At 37.7% G+C, this 19,444-nt stretch overlaps 2 protein-coding genes across 4 annotated transcripts; one reads left to right on the top strand and one right to left on the bottom strand.

The window, feature by feature from the left end:
• Positions 1–565: 565 nt before the first annotated feature.
• On the top strand, positions 566–5,822 carry LOC143426465 (uncharacterized). 2 transcript variants are annotated; one of them, XM_076899940.1, is made up of 12 exons: positions 566–700; positions 1,422–1,654; positions 1,733–1,906; positions 1,985–2,173; positions 2,241–2,569; positions 2,649–2,890; positions 2,978–3,158; positions 3,230–3,467; positions 3,548–3,688; positions 3,773–3,892; positions 3,987–4,142; positions 4,459–5,822. In XM_076899940.1, the coding sequence occupies exons 2-12, from the start codon at positions 1,433–1,435 to the stop codon at positions 4,690–4,692; spliced, it is 2,226 nt and encodes a 741-aa protein (XP_076756055.1). In that variant the 5' UTR covers positions 566–700; positions 1,422–1,432; the 3' UTR covers positions 4,693–5,822. The 2 variants fall into 2 exon arrangements, with proteins under 2 accessions (XP_076756055.1, XP_076756056.1); XM_076899941.1 differs by lacking the exon at positions 566–700 and adding an exon at positions 1,246–1,310.
• A 10,110-nt stretch (positions 5,823–15,932) lies between these two features.
• Positions 15,933–16,851, bottom strand: LOC143426241 (uncharacterized). 2 transcript variants are annotated; one of them, XM_076899515.1, is made up of 3 exons: positions 16,726–16,851; positions 16,148–16,424; positions 15,979–16,072 (listed from the first exon to the last, which is right to left on the bottom strand). In XM_076899515.1, the coding sequence occupies exons 2-3, from the start codon at positions 16,352–16,354 to the stop codon at positions 16,034–16,036; spliced, it is 246 nt and encodes an 81-aa protein (XP_076755630.1). In that variant the 5' UTR covers positions 16,355–16,424; positions 16,726–16,851; the 3' UTR covers positions 15,979–16,033. The 2 variants fall into 2 exon arrangements, with proteins under 2 accessions (XP_076755629.1, XP_076755630.1); XM_076899514.1 differs by having other exon boundaries at positions 15,933–16,424.
• Between the last annotated feature and the right edge of the window lie 2,593 nt (positions 16,852–19,444).

Below are 19,444 nucleotides of genomic sequence, written 5' to 3'. Positions count from 1 at the left end.
GTTTTCCATCTGCATTCGAGAAGGCATAAAAATCAATCATTGTATCAACATAAACGTATTTATGTTAATTGCTGTATCTATGCTATAAACTAGAGTACCGATAGACACATTATAATTAATCGAATGAAAATTTTCATTATATTTGATCCAGATTTTTTTCTCGAAGATCGAATAAACTTTTATTATCGTTCACAATAATAATAATAATAATAATAATAATAATAATAATAATAATAACAATAATAATAATAATAATAATAATAACGACAATAACAACAACAATAATAATAATAGCAATAAGAATAATAATAATAACAACAACAATAATAACAATAATAATAATAATAATAATAATAATAAAATGGTTGATATGAATTTGCAAACAGCTGGTACGAATGTAAAATTTTTGGAGAGATAGAAATTTTGCAAAATATGGCTGAATTACGCGTTGAAAGAATCCGATAGAGGGCATCCAACGCGTGCATACGCAATCGCGTGCCTCCACCTAAAGCGAAGGCGACATCAAATTGGCATTCACGTTCGAAAAAGTAGCAACAGTTTTAGCGTGTGCTTCCCGTTTTTACGTTTTATTGCGATCAACCAACCTATCTGTCATGAGGACCTAAATGGCGTTGACATCAAGGCTCGTCTACCGTTTCGCTCGCTGCCAATCGTTCGAACAGAGAAACGAAAATTTCAAGTCAGTGCTGGCAACTTTTTACGTTTATTAGAAGGCTTCATTTTGACGAGGAACGCAGGCAAATATTTTGTTTACCGTTCCTCGCACGCTATTGTTAGGGTTATTGGATTTTAGCGGTTACTTATCGATGCGAGTAAAGAACGGAATTTGCTTCGTTGTATATTACGATACAACGAGAGCGATCTTGTCCGAGGATCTGTCACGTTATTATGCGTTCTTCTTCCCTCGCTTCTAGAAGGAATCATTGTATGCGATATTGTTCAACGACAGAATGATATCAATGGATGCTTTCTTCTTCTTAGCATTCGTCGCGTGCTATTACATAAGAGAGGATCATAATGAGAATTTTGTTTTAACAGATTCTGGCCCTGCTTATATATTTTGGTCATGAAAATTAAAAATTATTCCGCGAAACGCAAACCACTGCAATTGTTCTTTTTACGTAGGATAACGGTATTACTTTAATCCTTTATATTCGATGTTCTAATACTATGTTTTAAGCACAACCTCTTTTCAGCGGATATGTTACGTTGTTAATGTGTATGTTATTTGAAATGAAAAATAAAATTGCAATAACGCGTGACCGAATTTTCGGAATCTATACAAAATTGTGAATGTACTTATACTCAATATTTAATTTACGCACTTTCATATTTCCCAATTATTATTTATCTAAATTTGTTTTTGAGCTGGTGTTTGAATCTCTCTATTATTTTTGTAGTTGTCAAAAAGATGACGGCTGATTCAGAAAAGGATAATACTCATTGTCTAATATGTAATAGTAAAGTCGGCGTGTCTACTAGGAATAGCATACGTATCTTCAATGAGAACTCTGTAACATCATCGGAAAAACCACTTGTAGATATAATTTGTACCGTTTTAGAAACAGACTTAAACGAAGAGAATGTACATTCCCGTGTCATATGTAAAAAATGTTACAAGCTATTTAACGAGGTAAGAGGGAGATGCTAATTGTTGTAATTTTTGTAATTGCACAAGAATGATTAATAAACAAATAATTAATATTTACAGATTGATGAGCTTGAAAATCGACTAACAGAGGTGAAATTAGAATTGTTCAGTAATTATAAGAAAACTATAAAAAAGTTGTCCGATGTGCAAAACGAAGAAGAATATAATGATCATGATTATATAGAGAACACAGAAAGTCAAGATACTGATGGAGAAATTAAATTTGTACTAAAGGTAACAAATATAATCAATTTCTGTTAGAAACTGCTGTGTAATATATTATTATAATATTTGGATAATTCTGTTTTAAAGGACGAACAAGATGTTCAGGAAATGAACGGCGAAGAAGAAAGATTAGAGGAAGATGAAGAGGAACCTCCAGGCGAGTCAGAGGAAATTATTCTCAAAGTTGAGTCTTTACCAGAAACAAGCAATACCGAAGAAAGGAAGAGAATGAAAAGGACAAAAATCGCAGCGAAAGTTGAACCTCCTCCGGAACAGGTAAGTAGGTCTATGTATATTAAATTTGTATTTATGTATACTAATCTTTCTTTTTATTTTATCTTAGATTGTAACTAGGGATGGTTCCATATACACCTGCTTGTTATGTATTAATGAAGAAGATAAAACTGTAGGGGATGCAAAGTCTATTATTGCGCATGTAAGGAGCGTGCACGAAACCCGTTTATATATTTGCGACATATGCGGTGACGATTTTAAAAAAAGAAATGAACTTTCTGTTCACCTTGATGATCATGTTGCTAAAGAGGAAGGAGATTTTCAGTGTGAAATATGTAATAGAATATTTAGTAATTTGCGGTTATTTAGGATTCATAAAAGAATACATTATCCGCAAGTGAAATCTTGGCCCTGTGAAACTTGTGGTAAAAGATATAGGTAGAAACAAAATATCATGTTCAATTGATATTCCACTAGCATATAAAAACATGTTTACTATAGTTTTCTATTTTCGTAGTTCCAGAAATCTACTGGAGGAACATATTAATACCCATACGGGTGTTCGTCCATATGTATGTGACAATTGCGGCAAGGATTTTGCTTCAAAATATACGTATAAAGCACACGTAAAAACACACGAAGTACGACCTCGACCTTTTGAATGTTCACAGTGTAATAAAACGTTTTTGAGTCAACAAAATCTTAATCAACATGAAAGAACTCATAACGGTGTAAAGGAATACGTCTGCCATCAGTGCGGTATGGTTTATTAATTTATTCTTTACTTTCTTCGTTACATTTGGTAAAATTTTATAATAGTCATGCAGCAAGTGATAAAATTGACAGGAAAAGCGTTTGGCTCACCTCATAATCTAGAAGTGCACAATATAGTACATACCGGGTACAAACCGTACATATGTAGGGTATGCGGTAAAGCGTTTGCACGTAAAGCTGAAATAAGGGATCATGAAAGGACACATACTGGAGAAAAACCGTATCAATGTGAATTTTGCGGAGCTACATTTAGGTATGACTATTCATATGATATGTTTACTAATTAACAACTATGAGAACAATATATTTTTGGAATATTTTTAGTCAACGATCAAACTTACAATCTCATAAACGTGCAACGCATTATAATGACAAACGGTATAAATGCGATGATTGTGGGAAAGGGTTTAAACGACGAAGATTATTAGATTACCATATAAAAGCGGCTCATACTGGCGAAAGACCATACAAGTGCGATATATGTACAGCAACGTTTGTTTATCCCGAACATTTCAAAAAACATATGCGCATACATACCGGAGAGAAACCATATCTCTGTGAGGTACTTGTAAAAATTGTTCTTCGTTAAAAAATTGACCTTATTATTCACTTTTTATTTTGGATGCTCTAATTAATTTTCAGGTTTGTGGAAAAGCATTTAATAGTCGGGACAATAGAAATGCACATCGCTTCATACATAGTGATAAAAAACCATATGAATGCTTAGTATGTGGTATGGGTTTTATGAGAAAACCTTTGCTGTATGCTCACATGCAGACTCAGGTGAGTTAATATGCTATATAGTAACAACGCGTACACAGTGATATTAATGTAGATATGAACGGTATGAATTAAATAATTTTATAGGGTCATTTAAATGATACTATTGTTGTTAATCAACCACGACTCACTACGGAAGATGATCAAGTCATAACAATCGCCGATGGTAATGTAGAACTTTTAGTGGATGAAGCAGAAAATGATCAGGTGATTAATAAATACATTCTATCTTTTATACCTTCTAAATAGTGTACCTTAATGAAACATGATTAATTTCATCTGCATTTGTATAATTTTCTAGTTAGATGAAACTGAATTGTATGTGACGGAATTAAAGGATCATGTCATAATACAACAACAAAGTGAGGATCAAATATATAACGAAGAAGATGTATTAAATATTCCAACGGAAGAGCATGTCGCGAGTGAGGAAGTGAATCATCTCGTTGATGGAGAGGTATAGCTCATTTTACACTAAGCAGATCGTTTCTGTACTTGCTGCCTAAAATTTTGTTTCAGCTGAAATCTGTTGTATTCGTATTTAGTATAAAAAATTACAGGAATAAACATTCTTTTTTATGTGTAATTTTTGGAAAAGTTAGACAGTTTGAGGAGTTAGCAAAATGATGAGTTAAATTCCTTTTAATTTCATACACATGTACATAATTTTTCGATATTGAATTATATTTTGCAATTTAATGCCATTATATGAGTTACTTTATATAACTACATTTATATAATTTGAAGGGATTTAAGGGATTTATAACTTTTAGATGAGTTTTGTTGAAAATGAAGGAATGGATTGCAAAGCTGAGGATGCAGAACAAGTTGAAGAGGTTTACAATTATACCGAAGCAGAAGATGTTGAAACAATTGTTGTACCAACTACTTCGGAATACAAAGAAGAAGGAGAAGGGAAGAATGCTGTCCGATTAGTGCAAATTCGGTTTCCAACATCAGTTAATAGGGAAGGCCGAAGTTGGTTAAGTTTAGTGCAAAACTCGTGAATGTTTATATCACTGTTGTTGTGTACTATCATTTCGGCCGGTTTCTCAACAAACCTTTGATAATAGTGTAAATTCCTATTCTATTAACAGATGCATGCCGATATATATGTAAACGAGTGTACGGGTGAAGAAATTTGCCTTATACCGAATACGAGATACATGTTAAATGATACACGTCAGATTCGATTGTAATATGATACGATAGATTTGTATTTAAGTACGTGCTTGTAATTTATAAGTAAGTATATTATTCCCTGATTAAACAAAAATTAAATCTAGTTGTAATCGATGCAATAGGTAAAGAAGTTAAACTGACTGCATCACGATTATGTTTAATATCTTATCAGCTTTCCTTTGGAAGAAATTGTCTCAGTTAAAAGTATATATTAAAAGCACAACACTGATGTTAGAAATAATAACACCGAGCAGGACATCCTGTGTACAGTCATTTATAATACAAGTCAGTTAGTTGCAACATCATTTTAATAGTAATTTAATTTTTTTAAGCCACATTTATGTTAACATTTCTTAATTTTTGGTACTTTAGAAAGATCACTGCTCATTAATAATAACTACAAGATAAATCAACGAAAATGAGTAATTAATATTAATATAAATTAGTAGATAATACTTATTCTATCTATGTAATTTTATGTTCGTATATCTTATAATGATTCCTACGCTAGTGTCAATCGTGTGTAACACTGAATATAACATGTCCAATTTCCTAATATTGATATTTTTTTATGCATTTGACGTAAATTCAGCTCATGTAACAAAAGAGTTTGCTAAGCAATGAAGTTAAGAAAAATTTCAAATAAAAAGGTTTTACGCTTATCGTAGCTCTCCAAATTTAATTTAATTACTTGTTACATACTGCATAAAATTCCGATGAAGAAAGTTTACTATATTGTATATTCAAAAATTTGAAATAATTTATATATTTGCTCGATTTGCAAATAAAGCGTTATTTGAAACATCACAGCAGGTACAAAAGCCACCAATGTTTGCTACGAATAGGATGTCGTATTAAATATTTAATATTTTTATGTATTATTAGTTACGTGTAACATCCTTTATAAATATTAATACAAACATGTACAAATAAATAAAATTATAATGTTCTTAGACGTTATGCTTATTTCTCGTTTATTTTTTGGTCACATCCATGCGTTTGCGGTAATAAGTGTAACAAAGGTTTAATTATTAGAAAATAGTTTATAAAATTTGATTGATGCATATTCTAGTGGTATAACTTTATAGTGGTTGTTTGGGATTTTATTATTTTATATATATATATACATATATATTCAAGCGTCAATGATTGAAGTAATAGATCCAGTAACAGCATGACAAAATATTATATATATATATATTTGTCATGCTGTTATTGGATCTATTACTTCAATCATTGACAGACGCTTGAACGGTCGAAAATAAATGATGGGAGACAGTGGTGTCTTCTCGTGTTTTGCATAAAACGTTAGGAGGCGATGATTTTGATAAATGACAGGAAATTACGGAGCACTAATATACTCCATTCAGCGATTAATTGTTACGCTATTGTAGCCGGAGCCATCAAGCAGCATCTCGCGCCTCTCAATAAGTTAAATCGAGTGCGAATAATATTCGAATCCGCCACTCTCTGTGTTGAGGGTTCCTACCTTAATGTCTCTTTATCCACTTCGGTCTTTCAAAATGTGCTAACACAATGGTGTCTAGGAATGCGAAAATTTTCATAAAAAGATTACAGCTTGACAACCCTTTAATAAGATAATCATTACTTTTAGGATTATAATATTGGCCTTGTAAATTTATTCTCAATTATTTACATTATTTTATTATTTTCTTTTTTTTACAATTCTACTAGTCATTTTTGTAGTAAAATTGAAAACTGACGTCCATTTTAGTCCTTTAGGTGAGCTAGTAAAAAATTATAAACAAAAATGGCGTCGTAAAGGTGGATTAAACTAACATCTTGAATTTTTCATGCAAAAAACGCGCATTTTTCTTTCTAAATAGTTATTTAAAATGACGCTTTAACCAATAGCATTTCAATGGAAACGTTAACAAACATATATAAGACGTTTAAGATAAGAGATCAGTTTCATCGTCTCAAGCGCGCGGATAGACGACGTTTCTCACATTAATTAATCGACAAGTCTAATTGGATTGCTCTGTCTGCCAGCCACGATTTTCAGGAATCTTCCACGTTTCATCAAATGCGTATAAATGCGTATAAACGTATTACATTAATATAATTTTGATTGTGTCAATGTTCATCGAAAAGTTGCAGACGGATCGTTCGTTAGCAGTTTGATTAAATATGAAATTTCTGTTTTTAGTCACAAACATGTCTTCCGTACTTCGGTAGATGACTTCCTTGTTTTTCCAGCTTCAACCTTTTTCTCGGAGCGACCCCCTTTTTCCTCTGTACTCGTACCGCATGCAAATCTCTATATCATCGGAGCTCACGATACACATGCTACGCTGATTAAGCGTCCTGTTCAAAACGAGATCTGCGACGAATCTTATCAAAGTCTTCAAACTTCGTTCTCGTAACGATAATGCTAGGATATATTATTTGTAATCGTTGCGGTTCTGTATTCCGTGCACTTTTCTTCTTAAGAGCGCGCTTGCTAAACGATTTTTACAGACTTCTTATTTCACTATGGTATTTTTCGAGAAAGAAAAAATTGAAATAAAGATCGAAGAAATTTATATAGATAAAGATTATTTCATTTATCGCGTTAGAAGTATCATTTTTATACACGGATCGTGGCTTCGTCGTCAACATCTTAAAAGTAAATGTGGCATGAAAAATTCGATGATGAAATTTAGAAGAAAATTAAGCTTGGATTTTCCAAGTATTATTATTACATGCTTTCATTTTTCGCTTCCACTTATTTTCGCGGGACACGCACGGTGTATGCAAATTGTACGCGTATATTATTTCAGTGTACCGTGTTTTTCAAATACGATGAGCGTAGAACGAGCGCAACCCATGAGAAATTTACTTTTTTCTCGTCGTCGCCGACGTCGCGCATGAAAGATACACAAATGTGTCACGAGAAAACGTACGATAACGCAGGAATGAGGACTGGCTCGGTCTATCCATACGTCGAAAGGATCCTACGATCCTTTGATCTCAACCTGATTTACTCGTAGTATACTCGCAGTACCACGACGTAGTACTCGTAGGATCGAGAACTTGCCAGAAGTACAAGTACGTTGGATGTTGTCGGAATTTTCATCGTCTACGGCTCGATATGTATCACGCGATGGGCTGATGTCGTTGGTATCGTACCGAGATTTTCGTGACATTCTATCGCGTTCTTCTCCAGATTTATGAACCATTCCCGCGAACCATTGCCCTGCCTTTCTCGCGGATCGACGCCACCGATTCGAACGGGACGGAGTTCTCTGACGAAAATTAGAGGGGAGCATTTCGTTCGATTCTTTAAAACTAAGTCTGTAACTTTTTCAGCACAAAAGATGGTGTGTTTCATTTTGCTGAACAAATTCGCGAGGCCCGCAGTTCTGTCTCTAAAGTATTAGAACATTTGGACAGCGTTTATCGTCAAATTTAATGCATAATCCGGTATGGTATAGTGGAATTATTATAATTGCAATATTCTACATTTTAAATGTCGCCGCCATTTTTCTGACAATGCTTTTTTTGAAGCACGACTCCTTTTCCACATCGGAGGTCTCAATACGCGCGCGACATAAGTAATCGATAGTTCCTCAGATGGAAAGTTCCAAGACACATTTCCGGTGCTATTTATCGCAAGACAAAAGCTACGGTCGTAGGTTTTGCGCGTTACCACGATCGCGTAGGAAGTAACGGAAAGCTCGCCAGACATTATTTGGGTATATTGGGTATGTTAGTTCGTTACGTACATTTTTTATCGTGCGAGCTAGTGCAAAAGCATGTTACCATGTCTGTGGGATATTATTAATGGTCCTTCATAAGGATTTCGATAATGAATCGCAACGATAAGCTGGTACTCGACCATTAAACTGGCTCCCTCGATAAAATTAAAATTTGCAGGTCGCACTCGTTCCCCTTCTTTTCTCTCTTTCCCTGTTAGAAAGCCAATCTCGACTGACAATCGCATAATTATATCGAGGGACACACACGCACGTCGAGATCAATGGCTCTTTTCTCGGGGTCGCGAGCTGAAAATCGAGGATCTCGCGGGGAACGTTCATCGGCGGTAAGGGATCGATTTTTGCCAAGAACGTACGGACAGCAAATTTATAGGAACTTCTTGCAAATCTCTCGAAAAGCCCGCACGCCCAGCATCGATGAGCACGTTGGCGACGGCGACGGCGACGGCGACGGCGACATTTAACTTTCGATGTTGTCGGGGACGGGGGTCTGCAGATGTGTGCTTAGTCCTTTGAATCCATCTGTCGTCTGCAGTTTCCCCATTTTTAATTGAATTTTTTCACCCGCTAGGAAAGTAATTTATCCTTTTTATCTCCGAGCAGAATCACGGATTCCAATTGAAGGAAAGTTGAACTAGTGTCTTTCCCAGATGGCCGTCGTTTGCCAGAGGTGCTCCGAAACACGATAAACCGGGTACTTCAAAATTGTTCTAGACATTCCTCGATCGATACATTTTAAATATAAAAATTCCAAGATTCCGTTTCTCATTCAAGTTCACTTCATCGAATAAGTCATTTGTAACCTTTTGAATGTTCCGCGTATAATTTTGGCATTTCAATATTTCACTACTTGGTAGAAGGTGCAGATGTAAGCGTTCGCGATTCACTCTGCATTAATCTGAGCTCAGGCAATTAATTAATAAATTGGTACACATCTCTCGAAAGAGAGGGGTGGGTGAACCGCAACAATCGATCGGCGCATCTCATGATGTAATCCTATTTATCTCGTTAAGAGGGACGGCGAGCGCGTTAATTTCAGGTGTCCCTGGGCTCGTAGCCAAAGGCTCCTTTTCGTCCTTTCCACCTGGCAGGCACGTAGCATAAAGGTTCTTCGGTATACATAGAATCCACGCCGGCGCTAATGGCATTCACCGCGATTTCCACACGGTAAATTAGACTCAGAATGAATGCGACTTTCTTTTCCCATCGGCGGAGGGTTTCCCAGCTACGTGCCCGTTGTCGACGCTTCGAAACTAACTCGGAGAAGCCCCGGGACCGCCGTCCCTCGAAGACCAACCAAGAAGAAGGTGATGACGCCAGAGACGCCGGGCGTGTCCAGGGAATCGCTTCCGAGACGCAGGGCTTTAATGAGGTGAGACCGTCGCGAGAAGTATCACCCTCGAAAGCAGATTTAAAGTTTACGCGCCAACTGTTTCCAAACCTGGTCGGATGTCGCGAGTAAATAATATGCTAATCCACGCCCTCTCTTCCCTCTTCGACATTTCCTTTTCCACGCTGGAGAATTCCTCTTCGTTCGGTTCCTACGTTTCTCCATATTCTTTTTTTCCTTTCTGCCCTTTTCTGGCTGCCTGTATCGGGCGACACGGCGCAGCTGACTGGACGACACAACCAGTTCAAACTACTCAACTCCGGCACCTCTCTCTCTCTCTCTCTCTCCCTCTCTTTACCTAATCTGGTGAAAGGCTAATGCATGTTATTCAACGACGAGGACAGGAGGAGGACTCGATATCGACTTTAGATTCGCCTCTCGAAATGTCTGGAACGGGGATGATCTTTGTAACTCCTCGTTGTGAAATAATTTCAAAGGGGGCAGGGTGAGTTGATCTGAGGAAATCCTCTGTTGCTTCGACGCCGTGACCCGAGTGGACGAATTAATGTCCAGTTGAATACACGAACGGGCTGATTCGTTGATCCTTGACAAAGATCTTTGCAAGCCAGTTAATTTAACGCCAACTTCCCGGAGTTGCTTTCTTGAAACCATTTTTTTTACTACCAAGAATGAAACTCAATTAATAGTCGAAACGGATAACTAATAAATAGTAAGATTGTTTTAAATCGTTCCATTATAACTGTGCATTGTACAAAAGTGGTAGTGTTCTCGTATTGTAAAGTGCATGGGTAAGGTGTAGAGATCGTTTTCTACGTATCCGCGAGGGTTCGCTAACTTTTTCTACAGGAATTCTTAAAAGGTTGTTGAATGTCTTTGTTCCGGAGGTTGAACCGTAAGCGTGTGTCTGCGTACAGGGCGATTCACAAATGATGCACCTGAATTCTTAGTTTTTTCACCTACGTTGTTATACTCTTAAGTATTTGTTACGCAGAAAAATGCAATAAAAAGCGTTACCATTAAAAATATCTCGTCTGATAGTAATTCTAATCGACATGTTGTAGGCTGTGTATCCAATCACGTCGGCGTCACCAGTTGAAGCGCGTTGCTTCGGTTTGCTATAGGATGAAAGGGGAAAGAAGGAAGGAAAAGAGAGGGAAGAACCGTTTCGTCCTGGGCCTGCTAGTGGACTCATCAGTAAGGCTACCTAGCAGACCCTGACTTAGACGTTGGGATACTAGGGACAGGTCAGAATTTATATATATTGAAACGGACAGGGGATTATGTACTATCGTGAAACTGTAATTGGTGCTGTCCCTCTAGTGGCGAGTGTCGGAGGGCCGCCACAGACAATTTTACGAAAATTCAATCCCACGTAAATACTTTACAGGAGGCTGTTAATTTTACCCTCTGATTATCCATTTTAAATAGTTACATACAACAAAGTGCATTAGTACAAGTAAGTATCAAGCGTTAGTCGATGAAAATCAATCGTACACATTTATTTATTTGAAATATCTCTTAACCTTTTTATCCAAGAGTACTTTGTATGAAACACGCTGTACACACGAAACGTATCGATGGAAAATTACGAAAAGGAGAGGACTTATTGAACGTAGCCGGGGGGGCTGCAAGAAAACTTCCGATCCGGGTAGTCCATTAAAATCAAGCTTCGTGAGGAAATAATTTTCACATATCAAGACGATCGCCAACGTGTCCACCAGCCAATATCGAGTGGACTTGTTATCGGGATGATTTCTTATCGAAAGTAATTATTTATATGCCCGCGAGCTACGATGTTATTAAATCGGGAAAATTCTTTAATAATCAGCTAGATTTCTTTTAACACTCGCGCAGCACGTAACAAAGAGATCCTCAGAACTTTGTGAATTTCTTTCAGAACTAGTGGGCTGATTTATTCATAGATTTTGTTTTATTTCACAATTTTTCCATCTTTTTTTATTGTATTAACGATAAGGTAAAGAAAAGTAGATTTATAGGAGTATTCCGAGGCAAAGCTGCTTGTTGCTCGATTTATGCAGATCAATAAATTTTGCACGATTCGTGAGAGCATTTCCTTTTGAGAAGAGTTTGCAAGTGGATCTTAAGAAATCCAGGTTCATATTGCATTCTTTACGTCTTACCGTTTGAAGGATAAAATTATTGTATTGTTAAGATTAATTTTTTTCGTTTAAAAAAAAAATTTCGTAATATTGGCATTACCATCCGAAATACTGTTTATACCTCTATTTTCAGATTATCTTTTTTTGACCGACGATTTTCAATTCAGCCATTTAGTTTGCAATTGGCTTTGTATTCATCGGATCTTTTTCTTTACGCATTAGGTTTACATCGATCAGCAAAATAAAAGCTTCATGTTTTATAGTATAACTTTGCAGTTTGATCCTACTAAAATACAGTGAAGGTTAGACATCCGACTTAGTAATGAAACTTTTTGATTTCGAGTATTACACGTTATAGTGAAAAGTTCAGGAGTTTTCTTAAATTTTCAATACTGATTACTCTACCGTCGATTAAAGTATTTTTACAAGTACGAAAGCTATACGGGTGTTAAAAAATTCATCGTTTAACTTAAATGCGGTAAAAAATAGATGTTCACATAGATTTCCATAAATTTGAAGAACAATATAAAATCTAAATTTATTCAAATGTTTACGATGTGGCACATTCGGGGCGTTTCGCGTAATTCATTCAGCGTCTTGCGTATGACAGATTTTCCCGTAAAATTTAATATCAGGGAAAGGCTAATTAGCCTGAACGGATTGGATTTGATTGATGGACATGATGCGTAGAGGGTGAACGGTGGCAAACTTCCTCTCGACGGGAATTCTAAGGAGCCACGACGAAAGAAGGGAGATAATATTCGAAATGGCCTAGCTACTACAATTCTATTAATTTAATCAACATTAACGTAACCGGACCTATCGTTAATTTGCAGAAACAGCAATTGATTTGCTAATTCTTAATATAAGAATGCAACCTACAGTAAAGGATTCTCTTTGCGATCCGGTTACTCGGTGTACCAATCACTCGTTCACGACTTGTCTCTTAGACTATCGTGACCGTGTTACTTCACCAAAAATCCTCGTTTCCTGCCGTTCACCAAGCCGAATCCACATTAGGATCTCTGATCGAGGGTCGTCAGTCAACGTGGATCAGCCGAAGAAACGAATGGAAAGAGACAAAGGACTAGGAGTCTTGCAGGATGCACGTCACGGTAGCGGAAGTGGAACTAGGATAGAGGAGAGGAGTGCTTACGGATTGAAGCCGCAACCAGTCTGCAGTATATTCTTATGTAGGCCTACTGGAACAGAGTTTCGGCAGCTTCCACGGAAATTTACGAGCTTCGAGCTGATGGGGTTTCCGTGCTTGCTCGAACCTGCCACCTAATATCTTTACCGGGACTTCCTTGGTTTCACCCTCTTTACTTTCCTCTTGTTCTGCTCTACTCCAATTTATATAATCGAAACACACCTAAATAATACCGATTGTTTAATAATTTACTACTTCACCTCCAGTGATGGGCTGTAAAATTTTAAATTAAATATATGTATGTATACGATCAATTTTTTACGGGAGTAGTGGGAATAGTGGCATGAACGCGTGTTCATACGCGTGGTATATGTAGTAAAATATTTATGGAGGTATATTCATGGAGATTGGAGGTCTGTGAGGGGAACTTGGGATGTTTTCCTGGAGGGGACTTTTGCATCAAACTCATTACCTTTCCTTTTCGTTCGTCTTTTGATTCTATCCATCATCGACAACACGACCCCTTTAACAATCACGTCTCACATCGTCTACTCTACCCATCTACCTGATCCACTTTCTCATATTTCCTTTCTACTTATCTACGTCCCACCTTCATTTTTCAAGTTGCTCGCCATCTTATTCTCTGACCTTTCGCATTATCCTTTTCCAACCAACGCACTCTGATCCTTTAAATTTCACTCGTTGATCCGGTATTTTTCTACTATAATACTTCTCCCTACGCTTTGTCAAGGGTTATTTTAACCGTTTTATTGTAAACGATACGTGCAAAGATATGTGCAAACGTTACAATTTCTGTTTCATTTTTCTCCGGCATTGTTCTCCAATTTGGTCAAGTTTATAATTACAGAAATTTTAGGGGATAAAAGGCTGAAACTTTTAAATCTGAAAACACTGTACGCTAAAAAAGTATCACGAAGTGATCGAAACTGATTCCCCCGATCGGGATACGACAGGAGTTGAAGCTGTCTCGGAGTTTTGATCGAGAAAGGATATCTAAACAGGATGTGAGGGAGAACTTCGAAAACAATCTCGCAGGTCCTCCAAGTTCGGTGGCAAGTCATCAATGGACTCCTGTTTGATAAAAGACGAACCATAGAGCAGTAAAATATTTCAATGGAGCTTTTACTTAACCATTGTTTATATCGCGATATCGTACATCCTTCTCACAGAAAATTAATGTCTGTCAGACCTCTCTATGTAATTAGACCTCCACAACCTCCAACCTATTTTGTTCACGATCGCTATTTAACCTTTTTGATCAACAAGGTTTCTCATCGTTCATAGTAATCATTCTTAATTGAAAGGAGGGCCTGCGTTCTCTTCGGAACATCAGTCGATTACGGTCTTCGCTATATATTTTGGCGCCCAAATTGCGGCAAACAGTTACGGCCTAATATGAGGATAATCGAGTAATTATTATAAAAGCCGGGCTCGCTCCATCAATCACCACCGTTTGATAACACCCGATAACGTGGACGTTCTATTTGGAGTGGTTGGACCACGCCTATCCTACTGGTTACCTATCTGAAAAAAAAATATTGCAGTTACCTATAGACTCTGCTCATACGATAAGCTGCTGCGTTCCTTTATCGGGAGTACTTTATCGCAGTTAAGGAGGGAATTTATTGTTCTGTTTCCACCGAAGAACCCTTAGCTAGTTCGTAGCTTGGGTCGTGATCGAATGTTTTCTTGCCCTTTTGTAACGTTGGCGAAAGTGTGTGCAATATAAACGCGGCCTTTATTTATTTTCATGGTTTATTCATATTTACATATTACTTATAAGTAATTAAATAATTTAGATGTAACGGAGTAATTACAATTGATTCTTGAATGGTTATAAAGATTTTTATAATAGTTGGCGTCGTTAATTGAAAAATAATATTTGATTCGTAATTATTGATTCGTAATATGTATAATAGATATATCTTTGTTTTTGTTTTTGAAGGCGGGAAATAAGGTTGTAAAGAGACTTGAAGTTAATCGCGTGCCATGACAATGATCTTTAGTATTCGTTTCTGTACAGTTTTGCTTGATAGTATAGGACGAGGACAGGAATTATTAAAAGCACGGTATCGATCACAAAACCTGTTGATATGTGGACCTATATATACATACGATACGTACAGGCGCAATATACGGGCTTGGGGCGTGTCATTAAGCTGTGGTTCGGTCTTTTTTCTTTTCTTGAAAAGTCGACATAATAGCCATCGTTAAAGACCAATTTCTCCCCTTAATATTGTCTAATAACTTTAAAGACTTAAACGATGAATATCGAATATGAAATTCCCAATAATGTAATGATCTAAATTTCAGAAATCTAATAAGTCTTATAAATAAATAACCTTCGTTGTTACTTGTAATTTTGTTATTTATTTTATTTTTTACCTCTGTAACTTTTCACCAGATACACGCATATTTTAAATTGTAAAAATAAAGTAGAAGCCGTGCCAATTTTAACCGTGCATATAGAAATAAGATTTTTCGTTTAATCACAGAAAAATGATTCCCCCTAAAAGGGTCGATCTACGAATAGTTCGGGTTTAATCGAGAAATCGGTGGGTGGTCGTTATCAGGTGGTGCTAAATCATCGAACGGCGAGGGTGGCTGGGCACATGGATCGTGATAATTCGTCGCAGGTACATCGGGGAGACCGGTGGCTCGGGCTAGAGACAGTGGAAACGTCATCGCTTCGTCGAACCCCGGTGGTTGCACGGCGAAGAGAAAGGAGGACGAAGAGGGGGTGGATATGGCTCACTCCACTTTAGTTTCCTCGAAGAGAGCTCGTAGAGATAAGCCGCCGCCCGCTCACGACTGGCATGATGGGACACCAAGACGGACAAAAACCTGGGGCACAGATGTAGCCTTCGTTCGTGTGCACGTGTACGTGTCGATAGTTTCCCCTGTACAGGGGATACGTACGCACGATAGAGGTACGGAGAACCGCATCGCACCCTCATCTACCTTGAGGAGCTCTGCTGGGTCTTTCTCCGAACGAATAAGACGTATCCTGTGTTGGCAAGCCGGAGACATGACGCCTGCCTCTGTTTGGTGCTTGTAAACGTAATTCTCGAGGGTGCGAAACCGTGTAGGGCGGATCGTAAATGTTTTTCGGCAGCTAGGCAGCATGGTTTTGCTGGGTTTCCGATTGTTCTCGGCGGGGTTGGCTCCCGGCTGATTTAGTTTTCGAGGTCGGACCCTCTGTAATTAGATCAATATTTTAGCGGCATGATTTAAGGTATGTATGCACGTTGTATCGAGATTCATGCCATTTGGATGCGTTCAAGTTAGTAACGTATAAGAACAAGGATTTTACAATGTTTCTATTGTATATCTTCGAGACTGAGGAAATAATACATGATAAATTGTGTAGTTAATAACGATATTAGCAACATCAATTGTTCGATATTAAGCATCCGCCGAATAGAAAAAAAGTGCATTTATATATATCGCCTGAATATTTTTCTGGTAAGTGAATATCTATCTTCTTCCGAAAATACTAAGGAAAAAAGAAGGCGGCGGCTGCTGCTCCGTTCTGACACCTTCATCCTATTTCTCTTCTACCAGCTCCGGAGTCCGTGACTCTTCCACGTCTGGGATACGTAAGTGTATGCAGAAAAGTCGGATACACTCCTGTGTGAAATCTGAATAACGATCAAGCTCAGGGAAGCCAGGAAAAGAGTCCAAGTGACGATTTCACAAAGGATTCCAAATAGTGCTCGTATTTTACACACCTCTCTTCCGTCCTATTCCTCCAATTTATTTCATCATATTCAACCATTGAAAGAATCGTCAGAACCATTCGCTTCAGTACGGCTTCTTCGAGCGTGAAAATTTCAATTACAGATTTAGGAACCTTGCTCCTTCTTGAACTTTTATGGAAAAATCCAGTTGGACCAAGTTTAGCTGCGATACTTGAGTACCAATATACGGCAAAAACCACGTCTGAATCGCGTCTCTTTCAACTTCCTTTCCCGAATTATTACCATTATCGTCGTTCATTTGGAACCATGATTTTAAAAGGAGTCGCGCAATGATGCGTCTTTCATGCGTATAATGTGCATAGAGAGAGAAGATTCGACAGATTCTGGAGGGTTGCTTTACTTTTACGCATACGGAGGCTGGTACTTGGGAGGTCTCCCCCGATCTTGCTATATTTCTCCTTGCTTTTGCTCGTTCCCTAGAATGATAGAACCCCACGAACCGAGAAGGCGGAAACAGGAGGCTCGACGCGACGCGGAAAGGACGCGTATCCTCAGAGAGATTCGTACGGATGCCTTGACGTACGTGTGATAAATAATTCTGTTTATTGACTTCTCCTTTTTCTTCCCCAACCGGGATATCTTGCATGCTTCCTATAAATCTTGCGCTTTCAATTCGCGCAATTTAACGAGAAATCCTGCTCGTGCTCCTCGCAAACTGAACCACTTCAATTGCTAATAAAAATAGAATTGACTAGAATTGAAAACATTTATTCAACTTATCGCTTCGAAAGGATATTATATTTAAAAAACGTTCTAATCATTTTCAATACTAATGTTAGAAATAAATTTGTGCGACAGTGTGATTACGCGTATAAATGACTTCTCACTTTACACCGACGCGTCGTAAAGGCGAAAAATTCTCGAGTACAGTGTTCACGTTTTATGATATCCGTGTTGTCAGGATGAAGGCACAAAATTTGACAGTAGCACAACGTCATTGCGAGGCTTTTCGATGTAACACCGGTGTCGCATCTACGCTTGCCCGTGCAATCCTCGTATAAGCTTTACGATCACTACGTGTTTCTTCAAAATGCGTTTCTTCGCCTTAACTGTCACCCGCTCTTCGCCGTGGCGAAAGAACTGTTACAGTGAAAGAGGGAAGACAGAGGTGGCGAAGACGGCGGAGCGAAATCACTACTTAAAGTCGAAGCCGTAGTAATGCGTCATATAACAGTGAGGCGAGTTTATTTCACCGCGTTTCTAAAGAGAACGGACGCCGGTGCTTCGTTGGAAAATTAGCCTGAAGAGACTATCGACTAGCGCGCAAAAAAATTCTGTTTCGAAGTAATATGTAATATCAACGACCGGATATTGAAAGTGTTTTTAATAGTTTTTAAATTGTTAAACACGAAAGTCCGTGAAGATGAAAAATAGTTGTAATGAATTGAAATGTTAGATCGTTTGAATATATCGTAATTAATCATAGCAGAATATTGAGTTGGCTGCTTTCGCGATCATTAATTTAGCGACGTAAACAAGTCCGAAACAAGCAAGTTGGGTGCTCCAAAGGGAAAGAGGTCAACCTCTAAGAATATGAATTATTAAAACAAAATAAGAATGTAAAACGTAAAAAGTGTAAAATGTTACAAGCATTGCAATCAAATTCATCTGGTGTCGTTTTCCAGAGTTCTAGAACCACTATTGACAACGAGTTGGTAGGCAGCGACAAACTGCCTCGACCAGAATCATTACCCTTTGAAATGTAATACCTCGCCGTTAATTTAATTTTATCCCTGACATAGTTATTTTTCACGACGGAGGGAAGTGGATCGTTATTGGGAAATGATTGGTAATATCAATTCCATATAATACACTCACGTTTGGTTAAATTCTCTTGCGTAGATCCTGCGCTTAATTTACTTGTCAGCACCATCTGTTCTTTATCCTTCGATCCGTACTTATTCCTCTGCGTCAGTAATTTTTCTACATGTAAAAGTACCATTGTGCCATTAAATAAATTTGAATGATCTGGCAATATTGAAAAATACGATGTTGAAAAAAATATCTTTATCCTGTGTCTCGCAGAGATTTGAACTTGAAAACGTAAAATGATCGCATAGAACGAGTTTAAAGAATACCTGATATTGAATAACTTTTATGTTCACCGGGAGATAACGCGAGATAACGTTACAAGAACAAAAAGAAGGGTGGTAGAAAATATATTTTTGGCCGAAACGAGGTAAAGAAACGTGTTTGCGAGAAACGGTATGGTGATGAAACACTGTAGACGTGCATCTTCGTGACTGTACAAACACGCGAAAGGAGGGCCAAGATATCAAGCGGGATCTACGTCGCGCTTTTCCAGCCTGGTTTTCGGCCTCTGGACGGCGTCAACGAGTAAACTTCAAATATATCGTCGTCCGTTAAAAGCGGATGAAATTGTCTCGCGCGGCCGCACGCGATTAGATCCACCTCCTTACGATGGCAAATGTTATCTATTTAATTTCCTTTCCCG

Source organism: Xylocopa sonorina, chromosome 8, assembly GCF_050948175.1.
Source record: "Xylocopa sonorina isolate GNS202 chromosome 8, iyXylSono1_principal, whole genome shotgun sequence".
NCBI lineage: Eukaryota > Metazoa > Arthropoda > Insecta > Hymenoptera > Apidae > Xylocopa > Xylocopa sonorina.
This window is presented reverse-complemented; position numbering and strand designations above follow the sequence as displayed.

What these genes read in the sequence shown, in the direction of transcription:
- LOC143426465 (XM_076899940.1), top strand. Translation starts at nt 1,433, where the DNA reads ATGACGGCTGATTCAGAAAAGGATAATACTCATTGTCTAATATGTAAT. An exon ending in GTTACAAGCTATTTAACGAG is followed by an intron (nt 1,655 to 1,732) that starts GTAAGAGGGAGA and finishes TAATATTTACAG; the next exon opens with ATTGATGAGCTTGAAAATCG. An exon ending in TTGAACCTCCTCCGGAACAG is followed by an intron (nt 2,174 to 2,240) that starts GTAAGTAGGTCT and finishes ATTTTATCTTAG; the next exon opens with ATTGTAACTAGGGATGGTTC.
- LOC143426241 (XM_076899514.1), bottom strand. Translation starts at nt 16,354, where the DNA reads ATGCTGCCTAGCTGCCGAAAAACATTTACGATCCGCCCTACACGGTTT.